The 18,597-nt window shown below is 41.6% G+C and overlaps 1 protein-coding gene across 1 annotated transcript in view; it reads right to left on the bottom strand.

The window, feature by feature from the left end:
* NPAS3 (neuronal PAS domain protein 3) overlaps positions 1 to 18,597 on the bottom strand; it is an 851,962-nt gene that overhangs the window by 15,594 nt on the left and 817,771 nt on the right. The window contains exons 7-8 of the mRNA XM_045841074.1: positions 13,281 to 13,474; positions 8,758 to 8,864 (exon numbers count right to left, since the gene is read on the bottom strand). Coding sequence (XP_045697030.1) covers positions 8,758 to 8,864; positions 13,281 to 13,474 — 301 coding nt within the window. The remainder of the gene's footprint in view (positions 1 to 8,757; positions 8,865 to 13,280; positions 13,475 to 18,597) is intronic.

Here is an 18,597-nt window from a genome sequence, read left to right as displayed (position 1 = left end):
TTCTGTTTAATACCACAGTTGGGTGCTTAGCTGTAGCCACTGGTTCTCTTTCTACATTCACAAAACTGGCAGATGAAACATGAAAAAGAATACTGACTCTTTAATCTCTGCTTTTCCACCTAAGGCCCAAGGCAGGCTGACAGGCAACTTCATTCTGGAAACAGGAGTTTTTTTTTTTAAATTCTGGATTACTTTTTCCTCTGCTTTTGAAAACTGTGGGCTTATAGGGGAATGAACCTGACATAGACTTAAAACAAGAACAAGTTTCTTTATCTAAAAAGTTATAGTCCTTGATGCTCTCAGGAAGGTCATTTTCAAAGCCCACAGGAGAAACAGCATTAGAGCCAGAGACTGTGCATTAAGTGCTTTATTTACTTGCAATGGAGACAGTTTTTCATTTAGAATTGCTCATAGGATCAACCAAGTCTTTGATGCTGTGCAGACTTTCCTATAGATTTTGCAATTAGTGAGCTAGATGTCTTAAATAGCAGGCATCCACGAATTGGTTTTTAGTTTTTTTTTTAAATCTCTGTGCTGAGCAATATTTGGTGAAGTTTAATGATATTTGATGCTTAATCTGAGTTACGAGCTTAAGGACAGAAAACCTGTGGACGTTCTGCGAACAACTATGCATCATCTATGGATTTCCCCCTAATACACTAATGACAGGCCCTGCTTGAATTGCTATCTGTGTGATTTATAACCTCAGAAGAGGTTTTTTCCTGTACCCCAGCCAATTGATAGATTTTTATTAACTGTTAATATTGAATCATGCAGAAAACTTTTCATTGATTTGGAACATGTCAATTTGTGAAGTTTAAAAAATAAATTCCCCTTTTCTTCATGATAATGGACTGAATTGAAAACCAAAGCTTTTAAACACTGATGGTATCATGTTCTGAGACAGGAAGGATCAAAGTAATTGGCACGAGCGACATCTGACATCTCAGATACTTTTTCAAGCTGTTTTCAGTCCAACCAGGAGCTTTGGTACCACTCGTTCTGCCCCTTCTCCACCTAAAATAGTTAAGGGCAGAGGATTTCTTAGTCCCGTGCTGATTTTTTAGTTGTCCCCCCACCCCCCCACCCCCCCCGAGCCAGGACTTTACTATATAAAGGAGAAGCAGTGAACTCTTCAGCGTGGAATTTAGAGAGTTAAGGCTAGGAAATGAAAGAAATGGTGGATTCATTCATTCCTTCACTAAGTTTACTGGGTGCATGTTGGGGGCTGACGTCCTGTAGGAGTCTCACTTAGTCACAGCAATTCCTTTTCCCTTGCCAGTGATTGGTTTAAGTTTGAAATATGGTGAGTTGCTGGACGGTGAAGCTGAAAGGGAAGCCTCTCTACTGTGGGAGATTACTGGAAAAGTTTTCTTCATGTTGAAACTAAGGATTTACTTCTATTTGCTTTTGAATGGGAGACAGACTCTTTGGTTGTTGTCCCTAATAATTCACAAGAGTGATAACCATGATGGGAAGTGGCATACGCAGGGCTAGGAAAGCACAGGGGATTCCGGCCTGGGTGAATCCTTCTTCTCCCTTTAAAGTTGAAGAGGAATGGAGTCTTGGGGAGGTTAAGTTGGAATGTAGGGAGGACTCCAAAAAGGCAAAAGGGAAGAGGAAAATCTTACACTCAGCTTCATTTCACGTCCTTGGGGACCCTGTGTTTCTGGATGCAGTCACTTCATTAAATCCACTAAACATCTTTAACAACGAATGTGTAAGGGGTGAGGCGTGGGCACACAAAAACTAGTGTTCTGGAAAATCACTAATATTTAAAGAAGCCTGGACAAATTCCATTTGTTCACCTGTCCTGTAAATCTTCAGAAATCCAAGCACTTTGTTGTGAAAATGCTGCAGATTCTCCCGTGGAGCTGTGATTGTTGACTGCTCACTGAACAGCTCTCCTGCCCCACTTTCTCGGGCTGCGGAGACTCCACCTGGTCTCTTCCCAAGTCCCGGGGGATAAACCGTGATTGTTTAAACCAGTCGTGGTTAATTCCACCCTGCTAGTGTGTGGTTCAGGCTTGGTCACTTGATGAAATGCTTCAGAATGCTGGACAATAGGACATAAAGGGGTGTGTGTCTACTGGAGAGCCCATGGGAGTATTTTCTTTTCCTTCCAAAATGAACACAAAGTAACAACGGACCATTTCCTGACTGGATGGTACCCTGCGAGGAACTGATGACTGGTGGTGTGATGACTGGTGGTGATTCCCCTGTCTTTTGATCATGAACAGAAAGTTGAGACAATTGTAGAGAAGCTGTAAGTCATTTTTATTTGGGTTTCCTTTATTCGTAATTGGATGCATTCTAGTTGATACGTCCTACCGAAAATTCTGGGAAGCCAGAGAGGATATGACGTTCATAAAAGGATTCAAATAACCCAATCCTTAGATAACCCTATATTTATAGAAAAAAACCACTGTATGCTAAAGACATGTGCAAATCAAATTGTACACTGCTCATTTGTGTAAAAAAAAGTCTGAAGTTTTTTGAGAAATGTAGATGTCATTAAATCAATATTTTAAGGAAAGTAATTTTTAAATATGTGGTTTATGTAAGAAAAAGAACAAAATGTCATTATTAGAAGTTATGGAATTGATTTTAAGTGAACTTTTTTAGGTTAAAGTGGATGACTTAGAAGTATTTTTTTTTTCTGACCATGCTTTGTAAGAGCAATGGGTTATTTTCTCTCAAATATCAGGTGTTGTTTTTAAAAATAATAAAAGCAGCTACTGATTGAAATAGTAATAAAAAAACCCCTCCAGAATGCTCATTAGAATTGTATTAAGGTATATTAGTCAAACTGAAGTTTGGTTAACTCTCTGAGCAGAGACAAGAGACCGTGTGTGGTTGTATTTTGTGTCCTTTCGTCAGCCCTTCTAAGCCTGGTTTGCCCTCACCCCACCTCCCTGCCCCCATATCTCCTGCCATCTTGGCTTCCTGCCGTCTTCTTTCAAGGTCCCGGGGAAAAAATGCCTCCTGTGGGAATTCTCCATCCTTCCTTGGTTGCCCCCACCTCTGGGGTATCTGTGTTTCATTTATGTATCTTAATAGCCTTCATGTTATGCCACCCTTTCAAAATGGGCTGTTTTCCTGCTGTCTTTTCTATTGGTAATAAGCTCCTTGAAGATAGAGACCACACATTAGTTATTTTTGGAAACATAGCAATCCCACAAAGCTTTGTATGTCCTAAGTACTCACAAATGTTTGATGAACTCGAACAACAATACGGCACAGGAATATTCACACAGGTACTTGTGCATAGGAAAGTATTAGCCTGGGAAAAAACTGAAGGCCTTTTGATTATAAATTCACTATTGCTATTTATACTCAACTTTCTCTACCGATATCTAAAACTTTACTTCTTTGTAATGAAGTTAATCTCGTTAGCAAGTAATCACATACTCATTTCATTTGAACATCAATGGAGATACCCTGAGAGCCAATTCACTACTCATATTTTACTACTATTAATAAACTTACCCAATTGGAAAATGAAATCCTTACATTCTTAGCTGATTTGTGTTTACTTTTGCTCCATGTAAAATGATGCCTTCTAAATAATAGTACAGTAAGTATTTCTCAAACTTTAACATAGATAAAGTCAGCTAGGGAACTTGTTAACTGCAGTTCAGGTCAGCAAGCCTGGGGGGTACACCTGAAATCCTGCATTTCTGTAATGCACTGCAGCAGGGACACTCTGCTGGTGGCTAGGCCCTTGCTGGTCTCTGTTCCCTGTGTTTGCCTGTCCTTGGACTTGAAAATCTAAAATCAGCATTTTTCACCCTCCTCCCTCCCAAGAAAAAACATAAAATAATAATACTAATTCACTCCTGCATAGGAACCTGACTTTTTTTGTCTCCATGTGACAGTCTTTTTAATTAGTGGACAGGCACACTGTATAGGCTGACTTGGCTTTTACAAAAAGTCAGACATTCCCTGACTGACATGGCTCAGTTGGTTGTGTGTCTTCCTGTAAAACAAAAGGTCACCAGTTCGATTCCCAGTCAGGGCACATGCCTGGGTTGTGGGCCCAGTCCCAGGTCAGGGCTCCTGTGAGAAGCAACCGATCAATGTTTCTCTTCCTCTCCTTCCTCCCTCCCCCTCTCTAAGAATAAATAAATAGCATCTTTAAAAAAGAAGTCAGACATGATAGCTATTACACACAGTTCCTTTCATGGTAATTTTCATATTCATATGGAAGATGAGGAAAAATCATGCTTTGGGGAGAAAAGTCCCGCCAATGATTAGGCTGTAGCTAAATCCCTAGAGTCAGGCCTGAAAAAAAGCTAAGATCAGAGAATAGAAGACAGTCCCCTGTGTTCTCTGCATTTAGCCCACCCATCAAACTTGATACCTTCCCTTCTCCCCTCACTTGAAGCTTCCTTTACTGAGTGCAATGGCAGCATACCCAAATCAACGATTAAATTCCCCCTTTGTTTGTGTGGCAGATGACAAATGCATGGAGGACATCTTGTGTTTCCTAGGCAGGCAGGGCACTTACTTTGATTGATGCTCCGTTGTGGAAAAAAATGAGCTGGGAAGGAATTACAATGGAGGGCCTGCAGACTGGAAGGGGATATACTAATTAGTCTTGCATTAAGCAGTCGGCATGCATTGGCGATGAGACGCCTTCAGGAGAAAGTGTAGAGGTTATTGATGCAAAACAGCATGGGATGCATTATGCCAGGTAGCTGTGCATTCCTTTTGTTAGGAAGTATAGAATTTAGTAATTAAGAAATAAACACTTAGGCTACTGTATTTTTTTTAACCACCTCCAAATACATTGGACAGACCATGCTTTTTAACTCTCCATGATCTTATAGACAAGCTGGAAGTCCTTCTCTCTTTCTGAAATAGCCCAGAGTTTCCTCATCCTGCATGGTTCCAGAAGGGAAAACTGCCACCACTTCTGTACTTGCTGGCTTCTCTTCTCTAAAGACCCACAGCTCCAGACTTGAACCTTGCTGGTGGAGCACAGTGTTATAAAGGGAAAGGAAGTTTCCCCTCAGGGCTCTTCCAGGTTTTAGAGTTGTTGATTTGACCAGGGGAGAACCCTAGGGGTATCTCAAGACAAATTTAGTATTTTCTGTAGGCAAAAGCCTGGATTAAAAGGGACTACAGAGAAACAGAGAGCATGTTCCTCTGTCTGGTTTAGCACCTGCGATTTGCCCTTCTATTTTTCAGGCTACAGGTGCAGGTGGAGTAGTAGATGGTTGTGCTGCTTCCTTCATGTTCAAGAGTGATACAGATGCTCTAGAAAACTGGAACATGTGACTCTGGGGTGTCAATGACTAGTCATCTCAAGGTCAATACCTCCTGAACAGCAGAGAACTGGAGGGTGATAGGAAAAGTTGCTAAAAAAATGCTAATATGAATGGTTGAAAATTCAAACTTTGACATGTTGATTTGGTCAATTTGACTTGAAGAATCAATGAGATTGAGTTCAATGACTTCAGTGAGGTGACAAACAGAAAAAAATCACAGAGGATTTTGCTCACAGTGTGAAAAAAAGAGGACCTAAAATAGAACTCCCCTGGTTTTAGAACACCAATATAATTTCACTAACTCACCATGTTGGTATAGACAATGTGATTTTTAGTGATTCTCTCCATTGAAACCCAGTGAACTATCAGGTATCTCATGCTAACCTAATGGGAGAGTAGATGGGCCAACGTTCTTGGTTCAATTTATCAAAGTTGTCAAATGCTGGTGCAGCTGAGATTTCCTTTTACTTTTCTTGTTCTAGAGACAAGTTCGCCTAAGGATTTGCAGATGTGTATGCTAGGAAAAGAGATATAAGTGATAAAGATAGCATTTTGGGTTATCGAAGTCTATTGAGTCTTTAAAAAAATTTTTTACCCATAAACCGGAGCACAAGACAGATATCAAAGTATCAACAATATTATCAGATAACTAAAAACTGTCTTTCATGGACAGAACCAGGAATTGTGCCAATAGCTTTAGGAAGAAAAGCTAAATAGTTAATGTGGTTTATTTTCGAACCATCCCTTTGTTTTAGAATTCTGTCTTATTCTTGAGCTGATTCTATGTCACCATGACCTTCTCTTGCCAAGAAGACACAGTCGAGGCATCCTTCAGTAATAGCCTAGGGCTTTGGACAAGCAAGATGCTGTGCTGGCTTTTTGCCTTTTTCCCCCACTGTTTACACAACCAAGACTTATTGCATGCTCTGTCATTTTGTTACTGGGCTGGCTTTGGTTAGAGAACTAGGTAAACACGGGATATTCCATCACACAATTTTAGACTCAATCTTACTTTATAATGATGCTAATGTTTATTGTACAAAGCAAGATGCATTTGTATATTTTAGCATTTTATTTCAGTCACAGAATGTAAAACCTGACATTGACATCAGTTGGATTTGTGTTTGTGTGTGTGTGTGTGTGTGTGTGTGTGTGTGTGTGATTGAAGATATTAAGCACTACAAGAACGCTGAAATTTCAATCTGATTAGGATCAAAATTCTTCAGGATCAAAACACTCCTTTTCCTCCCCCTACAGTTTTACTAATTGTGTGCTACTTGACATTGTGGAGTTATTCCGCAGCGTGATAGCTAAATATGTGAAGTGTATTTTACTGTGCAGAATTATCAGCTCATTCTATTTGTTTTTCATATGTTTTAGGTTATTAAAAGAACTTAAAATTATAAGTCATGTATACGAGTTGAAAGAGTGAACTCAATCATGGTTAGTAGGCTAAATCATAAAGCAATAGCCAGTATGTCAATATCAAGTAATGAAAAAAATCACAGAATTTGAAAGCATACCTTCTCTGTTTATTAGTTGGCAAGATACCAGAAAAATTAGGAGACTAGCACAATAGTGAATAGCAGAGTTGTTTATTTTCAGCACTCTCAAATTATTCTGGTTACTGAAAATGAGATAAAAATAGATCAGAAAGAATGGCATCAAACATATTTTGTTGGAGACCTTTGCTTTATGGGGAGGAATGAACTGCCTAAGCTCACTGTACCTGAGCAATCGTGTTTCTTCAAGCTGTAAATCAAACCTCAGAGAAAGCATGATGTTTTCCAAATAATAACTGAGGATGACAAAGTTCTTTTTTGTAGCACCAGGTTTCTGAATTTAGACCTCAATTAAGATTCCCAAATGAAAAAGCACCCTTCTCTCCCCACACACGTGGTCTATGATAGTATCCTAAAAACAATATGTTCATTTTTAAAGTCTGGTTCTTTGGCATTTATTGGTTTAAAAAGATATTCATAGCTTCCTCTAAAGATTCTAATTTTTCTCCATTTTCTTTAAATTCCCAGCTACAAAAACCTGATATTTCCTTTCAGGAAACAGCATCATTCCTCCCCGCCCCCCAATTAATTGAAGAGCCATCTGCTTCTGCAATACACAACACCCATTTATCTACAGCAACAAGTGTGCCCCCAAAATCCCTGGTGTGTGATACCAAGGCACGCTCTCTTTGCTGGGAGTAGAATCTGCTGCTAAGCCGCCTTGAGGGCAGACTTTTCCCATAGACATGTCATATACAAAGTTTGACACTGAACGTGGTCCCAGATCATTGCTGCTAATGCAGGGTTAAAAGCACAGAACAAGATACTCCCAACCTGGGACTTTGGCTAGCTTACTGTCTCTCCATTATCTTTTTGAATACCTGAGTTTGAAATGAGCAAACAACTGCAAAGGAAAGATCTGAGACAGCTCTCCTCAACCATGGCAACAAAGGAGAGAGGAAAAAAAATACAGAGGCCACCTGGCTGCCTTTACTACAAAAAGCTTCAACTTCAAGGTGTACCATCTCATTTGGGGCAGCTCGCATGTATTTAAAATCAGAGGTCAGGACTGGGTTCAGAACCTTTGAGGAGTAAAGCTGGCAGGGCCCTCCTCTTTTAGGAAGAATCTGTGGAATGGTCACAAAAAAGGGCCTCTGGTTGGAAGAAGACAAGACAGCTCCTTCCTAAGAGGTAAGAGGTCTACCCAGTGCCTCTCACCTTATGGGCTTATCAGACCCCTTCCATGCACAGTGTAAACAGCCCAGATGAGTCCGATGAGGGAAAACTTCAGGGGGACGCTGGTGTGCAGGTTACTACCAGGACCCAGCCAGGGAACTGCTGGTCCTGCTTTGCTTAAATGCCACAAAAGGTGCCTTGGAGGTCAGCCTGCAGGTCAGGAGCTGGGACCCAGACTCAAAGGTTAGTTTCTTTCTCCCAGGAGTCTGGAGATGGAGGTTCCTGCTCCTCTTTCTTGAATAACCCTCTTTCCAGACATGCCGTGAGAAGACACTGCCTTTGAGAGCCGTGTCTGCACCGTGTGCTCTGCCCTGCTCCTGGGCTTCCTCCTAGTTTTGTGGTTTGTCAAGTAGAAATTTTATAGGTTCTGTTTGAACCTGTGTTCTCCTGCCTATATTTTGAAACTGAGACCACAAATTTCAGAGTGGAAGTTGCTCCCTAGAATATGAAAGGGTCAAGAAAGCACTTAAGACAAAGGTTCCACCATTACCTCATCGGAGAGAAAGCACAAGAGACCACAAAATTCTGAGTGAGCACCTAAGGATCCAGCAATTTCTCTAGGCCTCAGGTCCAACTTTCAATCTAATTCCAACAGAAGTTGAAGTGATTTATGTTTCACATCTTACCGTATGCTGACCGTCACCTCAAAGATACACAGGAGACGAGAAGGGAGGAATTGGCACTGAAACCAAACAGGCAGAGAGACGAAACCAGCCCGCTTGTGCCCACACTCAAGAGGTACTCACAGTCCAAGTGACTGTGCCTGATGCCCTCGACGTCCTCAGCGTGGATGAAGTGGTAGCATCTCTTCCCCACAATGTCTACAGGGGTCAGATCCATATAATCGCTGATCCTACAACAAGAACAACAGACTGGAATTCAGAAAGGGAGAAAATAGAAAAATGGTCAGATGACTTAGAAACAAATCTACGGGCAATTTTCACTCTACCAGGGGACCCAGGAGGACCTGCCACTTTGAGGGAAAACCCTTTATACATAAGATTATTTCTACAATGAATAACAGACTTTTCTAAAAAGTAGAAAATGTGCTGGATCAAGCAATTGTGTTTAAATAATTAGATAGGATTTTCTTATCTTTTTTTGCATCAGAATTCACATTTAGGCAATACAATTTCATGAAACTATTGAGAATCGGGAACAATACAAGTTCCTCATTAGAGGCCAAGATAATTCAAGGTTACCTAATAAAATAAAAACATGTTGTGTTTATACCAAATGATTAGAGACACCTTTCATTTAAACAGATTGGTCTTCTATTGGGTATTTCCATGAAAAAGGGCTTCAACTGCTTCTTGGCACAAAGTCCAAATTGGCATTTCAAGGGATATAATTTAAATGCTGAGACATACAGATGCCTAGGGGTATTATCTTTTTTCGTCTCAGTCATGTGGGAGCTCAGTCCTCACTCCTGCCCCTTTTAACTGGTACTTTGTGGTGGATTCCACACAGAAACTTTTCAACTGTTTCAGCAGCTCCTCTAGCCTTGTGCTCGACATTACGCGTGTGTAAGCCTCTGCCACTGATTGTCCAGACGTCAGTGTCCTCAGGCAGGAGCACAGGAAAGCAGAACAAAATTGGAAAACATGTTGAGAGAATCTGCCTGGTTTACACAAACACGACAAAATGCTTTTTATCCTCCCCACTTTCCAAATACAGACTCACGCTGGTCAGTCCAAAATAAACTATATCTTTTGTTTAATTTATTCTCTTTAATGTCCCTGCACATTTGGGGGTACGTGACATATAATACAAAGTGAATCTTTAGAAGTGACACATTTAAGAAACTTAAGAGATCACTGCTGGGGAGGGAGTTAAATCTGATTCCCAAGGCAGGGACATAAGAAATAGAACAAGAGCAGAATAATATGGAGTATAATGAAAACATACTACCCCGTGAGTGAACTTCTCAGTGTCTAGCAATAGAAATCATATTTTTGACCAAGCTAGAATTCTTGGTAAGATAAGACAAAATGGGCAATAGAAGGGAGTATTTTCTTGGGATTCCATGGTTTTCTAGTACAAAACAGATGAGTTGGTGTTTTCCTGCGACCATTAGCTGCTTTCCCCGCACAGTTTTCACCCCCTTTCTCCAAATGAGGGAACAAGGATGCCATTAAAAAGCCCTTGTTGGTGTTTCTGAGATGTGCCAGCTCCTCTGGAAGCATCAGATGGCGGCTTTGCCCGAGGCTGTCCTGGGGACTGGGAGGAGGTGGGCGGGGGAAGGAGGGGGCAGAAGAGTGGTCTGCAGAGTCAAGGATCAGCTTTAGTTTCCAGTTAGCAATTCCCTAATTAAACAATAAACCCCGGGAAAAGTCCACTTCATTCCTTAGGGAAGACATTTTTTAGTTTATTCTTTAGTTGAATGAAATCCTTCCAAATGACTGAACCACTTCTCTGTACCCAAGCCTGTTACCACCGTGAATGTGACCAGCTCTGTGCATTCAAAGACCTCTGACTGCATGTGTTAAAGCCCCAGACCAGTCTGATGACCTCTGTTAGAATTAGAATCCGACTGTGTCTTATACTCTGAGCCTCAGGTTCCTTGTGTGTAAAACAGCCTAAGAGGTTGGTGATGGGGACAGTGAATGAAATGAAGGTAGCACAGCACTTGACACTCGGACACTTTTCCCTCAACTTCTCCCTCAGAGCAAATACGTGATTACCTTTCACACAGGTCTTTTTAATGATTAGTGTCACCTTCATTTGTGAGATAATGTTGTACTGTATTGGCTAATACGGGGTTGTGGAAAACTTTGTTGTTTTTTAAATGGGAAGAAGGAAAACCTTAAAGTGATCACAGAAAATCTCAATTACTAGAGTGGCACCATAAGGCACCCGGGTGCATGGAGTGCATCAGAAAGAATTAATATGTGATTACAGGAATGAAAAGTAGGAGCTAGTTTTGAGACAGGACAATCTCTGGGTAAATTTTGGCAAATGAGATGAGTCTCCATTTCTTTTTTAAGGGACTGATGGTGGCAAACCTAAATCAAGGGAGCTGATGTATGTTCTCAAAGAAGCAACAGCATAGCTCGTCCTTTGACTTTCTGTCTGCCTCCCTGGGTCTCCAGCATCCAGCGTTCATTTTTAATTAGCAAATAAGTACCTCTGTGGGTCTGTGGCTACGTTTTTCGTGGGTGCATATGTTATTCTGACCAATTCCTTACCATCTAGCCTGACTTCTGAAGAAAAATAAGAGACAATTCGGAATGCAGGGTGACTCCACAGGATGTAGCTAAGTGCCTGGTTTCTGAATCTGGCAGATTTAGGTTCAAATCTTGGCTTTGGGGGAAATGAGACAATGACAACACCTACCTCACAGAACCATCCAGAAGCTTAAGTGAGATGGTGTACACAGGGTGGGATTACGGTTGTGAATACGTGAAACATTGAGTTCATTCTTGTATTAGTTTTTATTAATTATTGTATTATTTTCCACCTGAACTACTATAAACCTAATTTTGCCCCACCCTGTATAGTGACCTTTGCACATTGCCAAGTGTATAGTAAGTGTTGAGTAAATGTTAGCCATCATTATTATTACTTGCCAACTCTTGCCAATCATTCTGGCTGTCTTTCCTGATATTCTGTGGCCATTCCAGGATACCTTAGATATAGCCAAGTACAGAGTCATGATAATAACAATTGTAATGCCACCAAAACTTGAAAAATAGGTTTAGAGTTACTTATTAAATAATAGTGGAGGGTTCATGATATCTTCTACCCCACTGAAAATTAAGAGTCATGTGGTTATCTTCTCCTACTGGTGAATTCTTTCCTCTGAATCAAATCCTGACCAGAAATGGTGGGCATTTCTAATGCAGTCTTGACATCGTTAAGGCTTCCCAATGGACTGAATGCAGATGCTGTCTTGTCTGTCCGCCTCTTGGCTGGGCCCTGGAGAGGCCGATTACCCAAGCCACTTGACCATCTGCTCTTTCATTTTTCCCCCATAGGCACTCACAGGGCTCAGTGGACATATACTGCATTCACGCCTGACAACACTCTGTGCCACAAAAGCACCTCAAATTCGACTCAGCAGTTCTCCCTGTGGCACCGGGGACGGACGGCATTGCCAACGCTGCCTCCAGGAGACGGCACCTGGACAGCTCTTTCTACCCCTCTCCCCACACCCCCGAATCCCTTCTCTTTAAATTAGTCTGAGGATGGGCTGGTGACTTCCAGGTGAAAGGTCTGACGGGGCATTGTCCCTTTTCCTTGTCTCTTGCTTTTTGCTTAATGGAAAAAGTGAACTTTTAACCGAAGGCTCAAAAGTCCTTTTATAAAAGCTCAATCCTGAGGAAGGACTGCCAAGTCATTTACACAATGAGTCATCTTTTTAAAAATTTATGAAAGTGAGAATTATAAAGCTTTATTTAATATATGTGTAGAAAGCCCCAGACCAGTCTGATGACCTATATCAAAATCAGAACCTGATGCAATTTTTTTTTCCTTTGGGGTGCTCAAAATTCTCATTGGTTCTCTTTTATTTCTTGTGGACTAAATGTTTCTGTCCTCTGCAGATTCATATACTAAAGCCCTTTCTCCCCATGTGATTGGAGGTAGGACCTTTGGCTTAGATGAGGTCATGGGGATAGAGGCCCTATGATGGAATTTATGTCCTCATAGAAAGAAGAGACCACAGCTCCCTCTCTCCCTGTGTGAGGACACAGCAGGAGGCAGCCACCTGTAAGCCAGGAAGAGGCTCTCACCAGGAATCTAATCAGCCTGCACCTTGACCTCGGACTTCCCAGCCTCCAGAACTATGAGAAATACATGTCTGTTGTTTAGGCCACCAGTCTATGGTACCTTGTTAGAGCAGCCTAAAATGACTAAGGTGATGGGCTTAATGCCTGTCTGAATGCTGACGTCATGAGGCTGGGACCTTGCGGTCGTCAGGGAGAGGGTCTGGCTGAGGATCAGGAGATAACTTTTCCTGCATTGTTTTCCCAGGAATGTCTCAGCCCTGCTCTCTCTGTGGGTTTTTGGCCAAAATGAGCCTTAATTATAGCACATGGATGTCTGGGTATCCCAATTCATTCCATTGTTATCCCTAATGTAAATCAGGGCAGCAATGTAAATTTTAAATAAAAAGCATGTTTGGTGTCAGTCCAAGCAGCCATTAAAAATAAGATTAGGATTTATAATGAGCCTCACTGGGAGAGTAAAATCCTTCAGGCTGCAGAAAACACCAACCCTCACCAGTGTGTGACATACAGCAGGGCGAATGGAAACAAAAACCAAGTACCTATTTTCACAGTAAATGATATTGAGGTCCATATTTACTCGAGTGACGAACATATGGCAGTCGATTCTGACTTCATTGATTGTAGGGGGAGGCAAGGCATGCGCCACAACCACGAGACCCATGATTTGGCTGGGGACAGTCCTCCCATGGGACAGCGACACCCTCAGTCGTAGCCGGCCTGTTATGTGAATCACCTGTAATAGAACAGTAAGTGCAGGACACAGTCAAATTTACATCTGGGATGTAGCAGTGTTTCTTTTGAGCAAGGCAAAATTATATCTGGCACAGCCTACATTGGCTTGTATCTTTTGTAATATAATGGCTGTCAAAGTGCCCTCAGTGTCCTCAAGGCCTGCGACAAAAGAGGAATATTATACTTCGAGCATTTCTCAAGGTACCATTATTATTTTGCTGTGCTATTGCTATTTTTTCAAGAACTTTTTTTTTACATTTAGAGGAAGTTCATAGTTGGATAAAATGACCAGAAAGTTGAGCACTGAGCTGTGAAAGGAAACATTTACATTACCAGCCCTGATTAATGGATGATGTTTGTTTCCCTCCAGATCTTCACTGAGTGGGATTATATGACCATCTTCTTTCAGAAGTGTGGCTCAGGGCTTTCCTCCATTTGGGGCTGGTGTTGCAAAGACCGAAGACTCCACTGAGTAAAAGACTCAGTGGCAACGGCATGAACAGGCCATTTTGAGCACAGATACTTGTAAGCGGCACTGAGTACCCAGTCATACTGTGATTTATCACAGTGCCCATGAGTCTGAGGGTCAGGGGGCATGGTCCTTCATTCCCTATTCCTCGACTTCCTCCCGAAGCAGGGTTAGGGAGACTTGCACCATTTGTGGGGTTTGTTTTGGTAAGTTGTACAGAAACAGGAAGGAGAATATTGGACTCAAATTTTCAGTTTTTAGCCAAAGTATACACTAGATAGTCCAGACCACCAGAACGAAACAAAAGGCATCTTTGAAAACGTTTCTTTGCTTATGCACTGCATGTGGAAGAAGAGCCATAGTGCTAACTTCATTACATGATGTTTTGGGGAAACAGAGTCATGAAAGGGTGGGAAGTGGGAAGGATTTGTGTGGCTGTGCTTTGGGACGATGAAGTCAGGTGTATGGAGGAGGGGTGAAGACAACTGTGTGTGTGTGTGTGTGTGTGTGTGTGTGTGAGAGAGAGAGAGAGAGAGAGAGAGAGAGAGAGAGAGAGAGAGAGAGCGCTACCTGTGTTCTTAGAAACAGTGTAGAGGACTCCCTAAAACCAGGTTGTAGAGGTAATCGCTGTGATTCACTGGACCCCGGAGCTGGGTGTAGTAGCTAACCGAGGTTCCACATTGGTTTGCCTTTCCAAATGCATCCCTAGCACAAAACAATTTCTGAGATTTTTCTTTTCTATTTTTGTCGTAGGAACTGAGTGGGGAGTAGGTCTCTGGCCTCCGAGGAGCAGTAAGATCTAGTGTCTGCTTTCCTAGGGGCTTGCCTGGGAATTCCTTTTTCATTTTGTTTTTGTTTCCCTTAAGTTACTCAGTTTTCCCAAAGCAAGCCATGCAGCTGTCAGTCAGATAGCAGGACCAACGCCTGAGGGCTGCCCCTTGGAGTCCTGGCTGCTCTGAATCACACCTCTTCCCTTGACCCCCTTCACATGTGCGCCCAGCGCTGCCCATCTGGCAACACCAATGAGGAGGCTTACTTAGGTTATTTCAGGAGTAGTTTTTCAGCCACCCACATTTGAAGTTAACTAAATTCATACTTAATGCACCTTTGCTTTAAGCTTTGGTCAGATGAGCTACTTTATGAATATTTGAAAATGTTCCTAAAGGCAACGATGCTGAAACGCCACTGCAGTCACATTTTTTTTTGAAGGAACTCCTTAACTAATAAAGAAATAGCTAAAAGAAACTGGATTAACTTCACAGGAGGGGTGTTAACAGTTCCTGGTCCTCTTCTCAGCTAGGCTTACACAGATGCTCATTTATCATTATCTGTCTTATACTATCAGGAACACTCAGCTTCTTGGAAAAACACAGATCTATAAATGCTCTGGAAAATACATACCCAGGAATGATATGCTAAATAATCCCTGCTTGGTATTCTATTCTAAAGTGATTGATAGGTGTCTGGGCTAGAAAACATTTTGGGGCAGCAGAGAGGCCACTGGGCTGAGCTGTCCGCATGTGAGGTCTGCCTGACTCGGCCTCCATCTCCATCTCCATCTCCAGCCATGGCCACGGCTGTGGAGGTGTCGCTGGGGGCCAGAGTTGGGTTCAGTGGGGATCTGGATTTGTCAGTTTCTGATTTCATTGCCCTGGGCAGGTCATCTAACCTCTCTGCTTCTCAGTTCAATTTTCTGTGAAATGGGGGTATAACTGTTCTGCAATTCTATTATAAAAACCAAAGGAGATAATGGAGGTAAACACTTTCTAAATTGCAAAGAAGTCTGCAAATTTCATTATGAATCTATTCACCTTTAAAAATATCAATAGGCTAAGGATAAAGAGTAATTATTAGTTTAATCTTGACCAAAATCCTGGTAATGAATTATGAAATTCTGCAATCCTTTAAAATAATAATATTTGAAAGAAAAGTTTGGGGGGTCTATTTTAAGTTCTTCTCCCTTTCATTTTTTAGATGAGGAAAGAGGTTCTGGAAAGTTTGCTCCCTGTGTAGAGTCATGTGTCTTGGAAATGGCAAGAAAAAGAAAAAAAAGAGCCTGAACTCCAGGTTTCTAGGCCTTGTTTGTCATTTCAGCTTTTGCCCTGTGCACATTTTGTGCACATTTTGTGTGCATATTCATGAAATGAATTCATAAACTGAACAAAATATTATTCCAATTTACTGTCTTCAGTATCTGTACATAAACCTTTAGATAAACTTCCCTTATAGTCAGAATCTCAGGTTATTTGAAAAGTCTGAGACATAGCACAAACTGCGGAAAGGAAAACTATGAAAATTACCAAAGTACAATAGTAATTAAATACTTGTCAAGAAATGTCAATGAACAACTGAAAAGTGTGTTTTTTCATAGGTACACCTGGGGGTAGAGAGGGTCACACTGATAAGAAAGGGATATCTCTTGGGTCACATAATTAATTTTTGGTTTTAAAGTGATATTTTTTTTCCAAATCCATTTCATAATACCAACAGTTTTATTCCCCCCATGTGACAGGTTATGTTCAGATGATAGAAACAAGTCTGACAGCATCTATCAAAACACGTAGATAGTTATTTCACTTTGTAGTTGTTTTTAAGGCCACGGATACAAGGGAAAGAGAGTTGTTGGAGGAGCTGGGTTCAAATCCTGGCTCTGACACTGCACAGCCATTCTACTGTGATGCTCACAGGATTGGAATGACTTGCTTAGTTCTAGGTCAGTATATTAGAGATTAAAAACCTAGTACACTGAGGATAATTATTGTGTAAAGGTGTTCCCTGTATTCTTAATAAGGTCATCAAAGGACATTATATTTTATTAATTTTTTTTTTTAGTTTCTAAAACATATTATGTACAAGGGATCTTGCTAGATGCCAGGGAACAGATCAAGGTGAAAAAAATGTAAACTTGTCCTTAAAAAGTGTATGGACCACATAGTACAGTAGACATACATAATTACCTGTAGTACAGTAATATGGGGAGATGGTACAGTGTCTGATTGAGAAAGTGGTTCTCCATCCTGGTTATGTGAAGAATCACCTGTGGAGCTTTGTTAACACATGGATTCCCAGGCTCTGTCTCCCAGAGATTACTATTTGGTAGGGCTGGGCTGCAGTCCAGCATTTGGCTATTTTTTTGGTAGGGCTGGGCTGCAATAGCATGTGGCACCTGCTACTGGAGAAGAGCTGGCTACTGGTTCCGGAGTCACACCAGTGGTTCTCACACATTGGACTCACCCAGGGAGTCTATAAAGGTCCCCATGCCCAGGCTGTCCCCCGAACCAATTAAGTCAGGATCTCTGGGGTAGAGGCCCTTCTAGGTCTTATAGGGCTGCTGAGGGGATTAAATGAAAATGTATATAAAGGGCCTATGTGTGCGCCTGATACACAGTATATGCCCAACAAGTACTTTTATTAAGTAACAAGTATGTGCTATGAGAAAGGTAGAGAATAAGACCTTTGGGAGTCCAGGTAGGTGGTAGTACTTTTGACTGGATGGATCAGGAAGAATATGTGAAACTGGCATTTGAGTACATTGTTGATATAAGATAGGGTCATAGGATGGTGAAAGGGGTTTTCACATTGGTGCATGAGGTAGAACAAGACACTATGAAAGGGAACCTATCAGCAATAGGATCCGGAAGCACAGCTGGTGTCAACAGGAGAGAAGACGGGGAGGGGCCAAAAATGTCAGGTACAAGCAAAGCAGTAGGGATTGGCAACAGGAACTGGTGAGAAGAGAAAACAACACGATTCTGAGCCTGCCTCATAGGAGAAGTAGGAGAAGAGGAGCCGGGTAGCCTGAATGGGAACTGGTAACACAGGGGCTGCCAGGGTGTGGGCATAAGCAGGGTGGAGACAGGTTGTACTTGAGCAGCCCGGGGAGGTCCTGGACCACATGCCCAGGACATAGTTGGGGAAAGGGGCTGGGTACTTAAGAAGTGATAGCTGACAGAATAGTTTTGAATTCTTTTTCTGGAAGTGATAATTAAAACCTGGAAACTCAATGGAATTACCAAGGGAGAAAACAGAGATAGTGGAGAGAAAGAATACCTAAGGCACTTCCCCCTTAAAGGGGGAAATTTCAGGTACTTAAAGGTACCTGAAGCCTAAGGCAACTTCTGTTTCTCCCTAAATTGAGGTTCTCTTGCTCCATGATAATTACTTTTGTTAAAAACATGAAAATATCTCAAAACTCTGAGGCCCCCTTTTCTCCACCCACAATTCCATTCTGATATAAATGCCAAGCTTGCCATATTGTTGCCAGTCCCCATGGTAGCATCCCAAAGAATGGCATGGCTTCCTTATAAAGTTAAGTAGGTGAATGGAAAGCAATTTTGAATATAAACGTATAAGTCCAAATACTAATATTATGTCAAGAACTATCACAACTATAAAAATAACATAGTAGCCTTAAGATGAAAGGAATGCTGCAGGGCAGAAATAATAGGGAATTGGGAAACGGAACAGCTAACTTCAGTCCTGCTTCCGGCAGCTTTGGCAAGTCCTTTGGCCACAGCAGCATTTCCTCAGACATACGATGGAGGCTAAGAAGCAGGTAATAATACTTGAGGTCTCGCTAAGTTCTAGAGAATTCTACCAACTAATGCTCAACAGAGAGGCCCTTCCCATGCTGCAGCACTGCCCTACCCCTCTTC

The sequence above is a fragment of the Phyllostomus hastatus genome, unplaced genomic scaffold (assembly GCF_019186645.2).
Source record: "Phyllostomus hastatus isolate PE091 unplaced genomic scaffold, TTU_PhHast_1.1 phas_contig_348, whole genome shotgun sequence".
In the NCBI taxonomy this organism is placed as follows: domain Eukaryota; kingdom Metazoa; phylum Chordata; class Mammalia; order Chiroptera; family Phyllostomidae; genus Phyllostomus; species Phyllostomus hastatus.
This window is presented reverse-complemented; position numbering and strand designations above follow the sequence as displayed.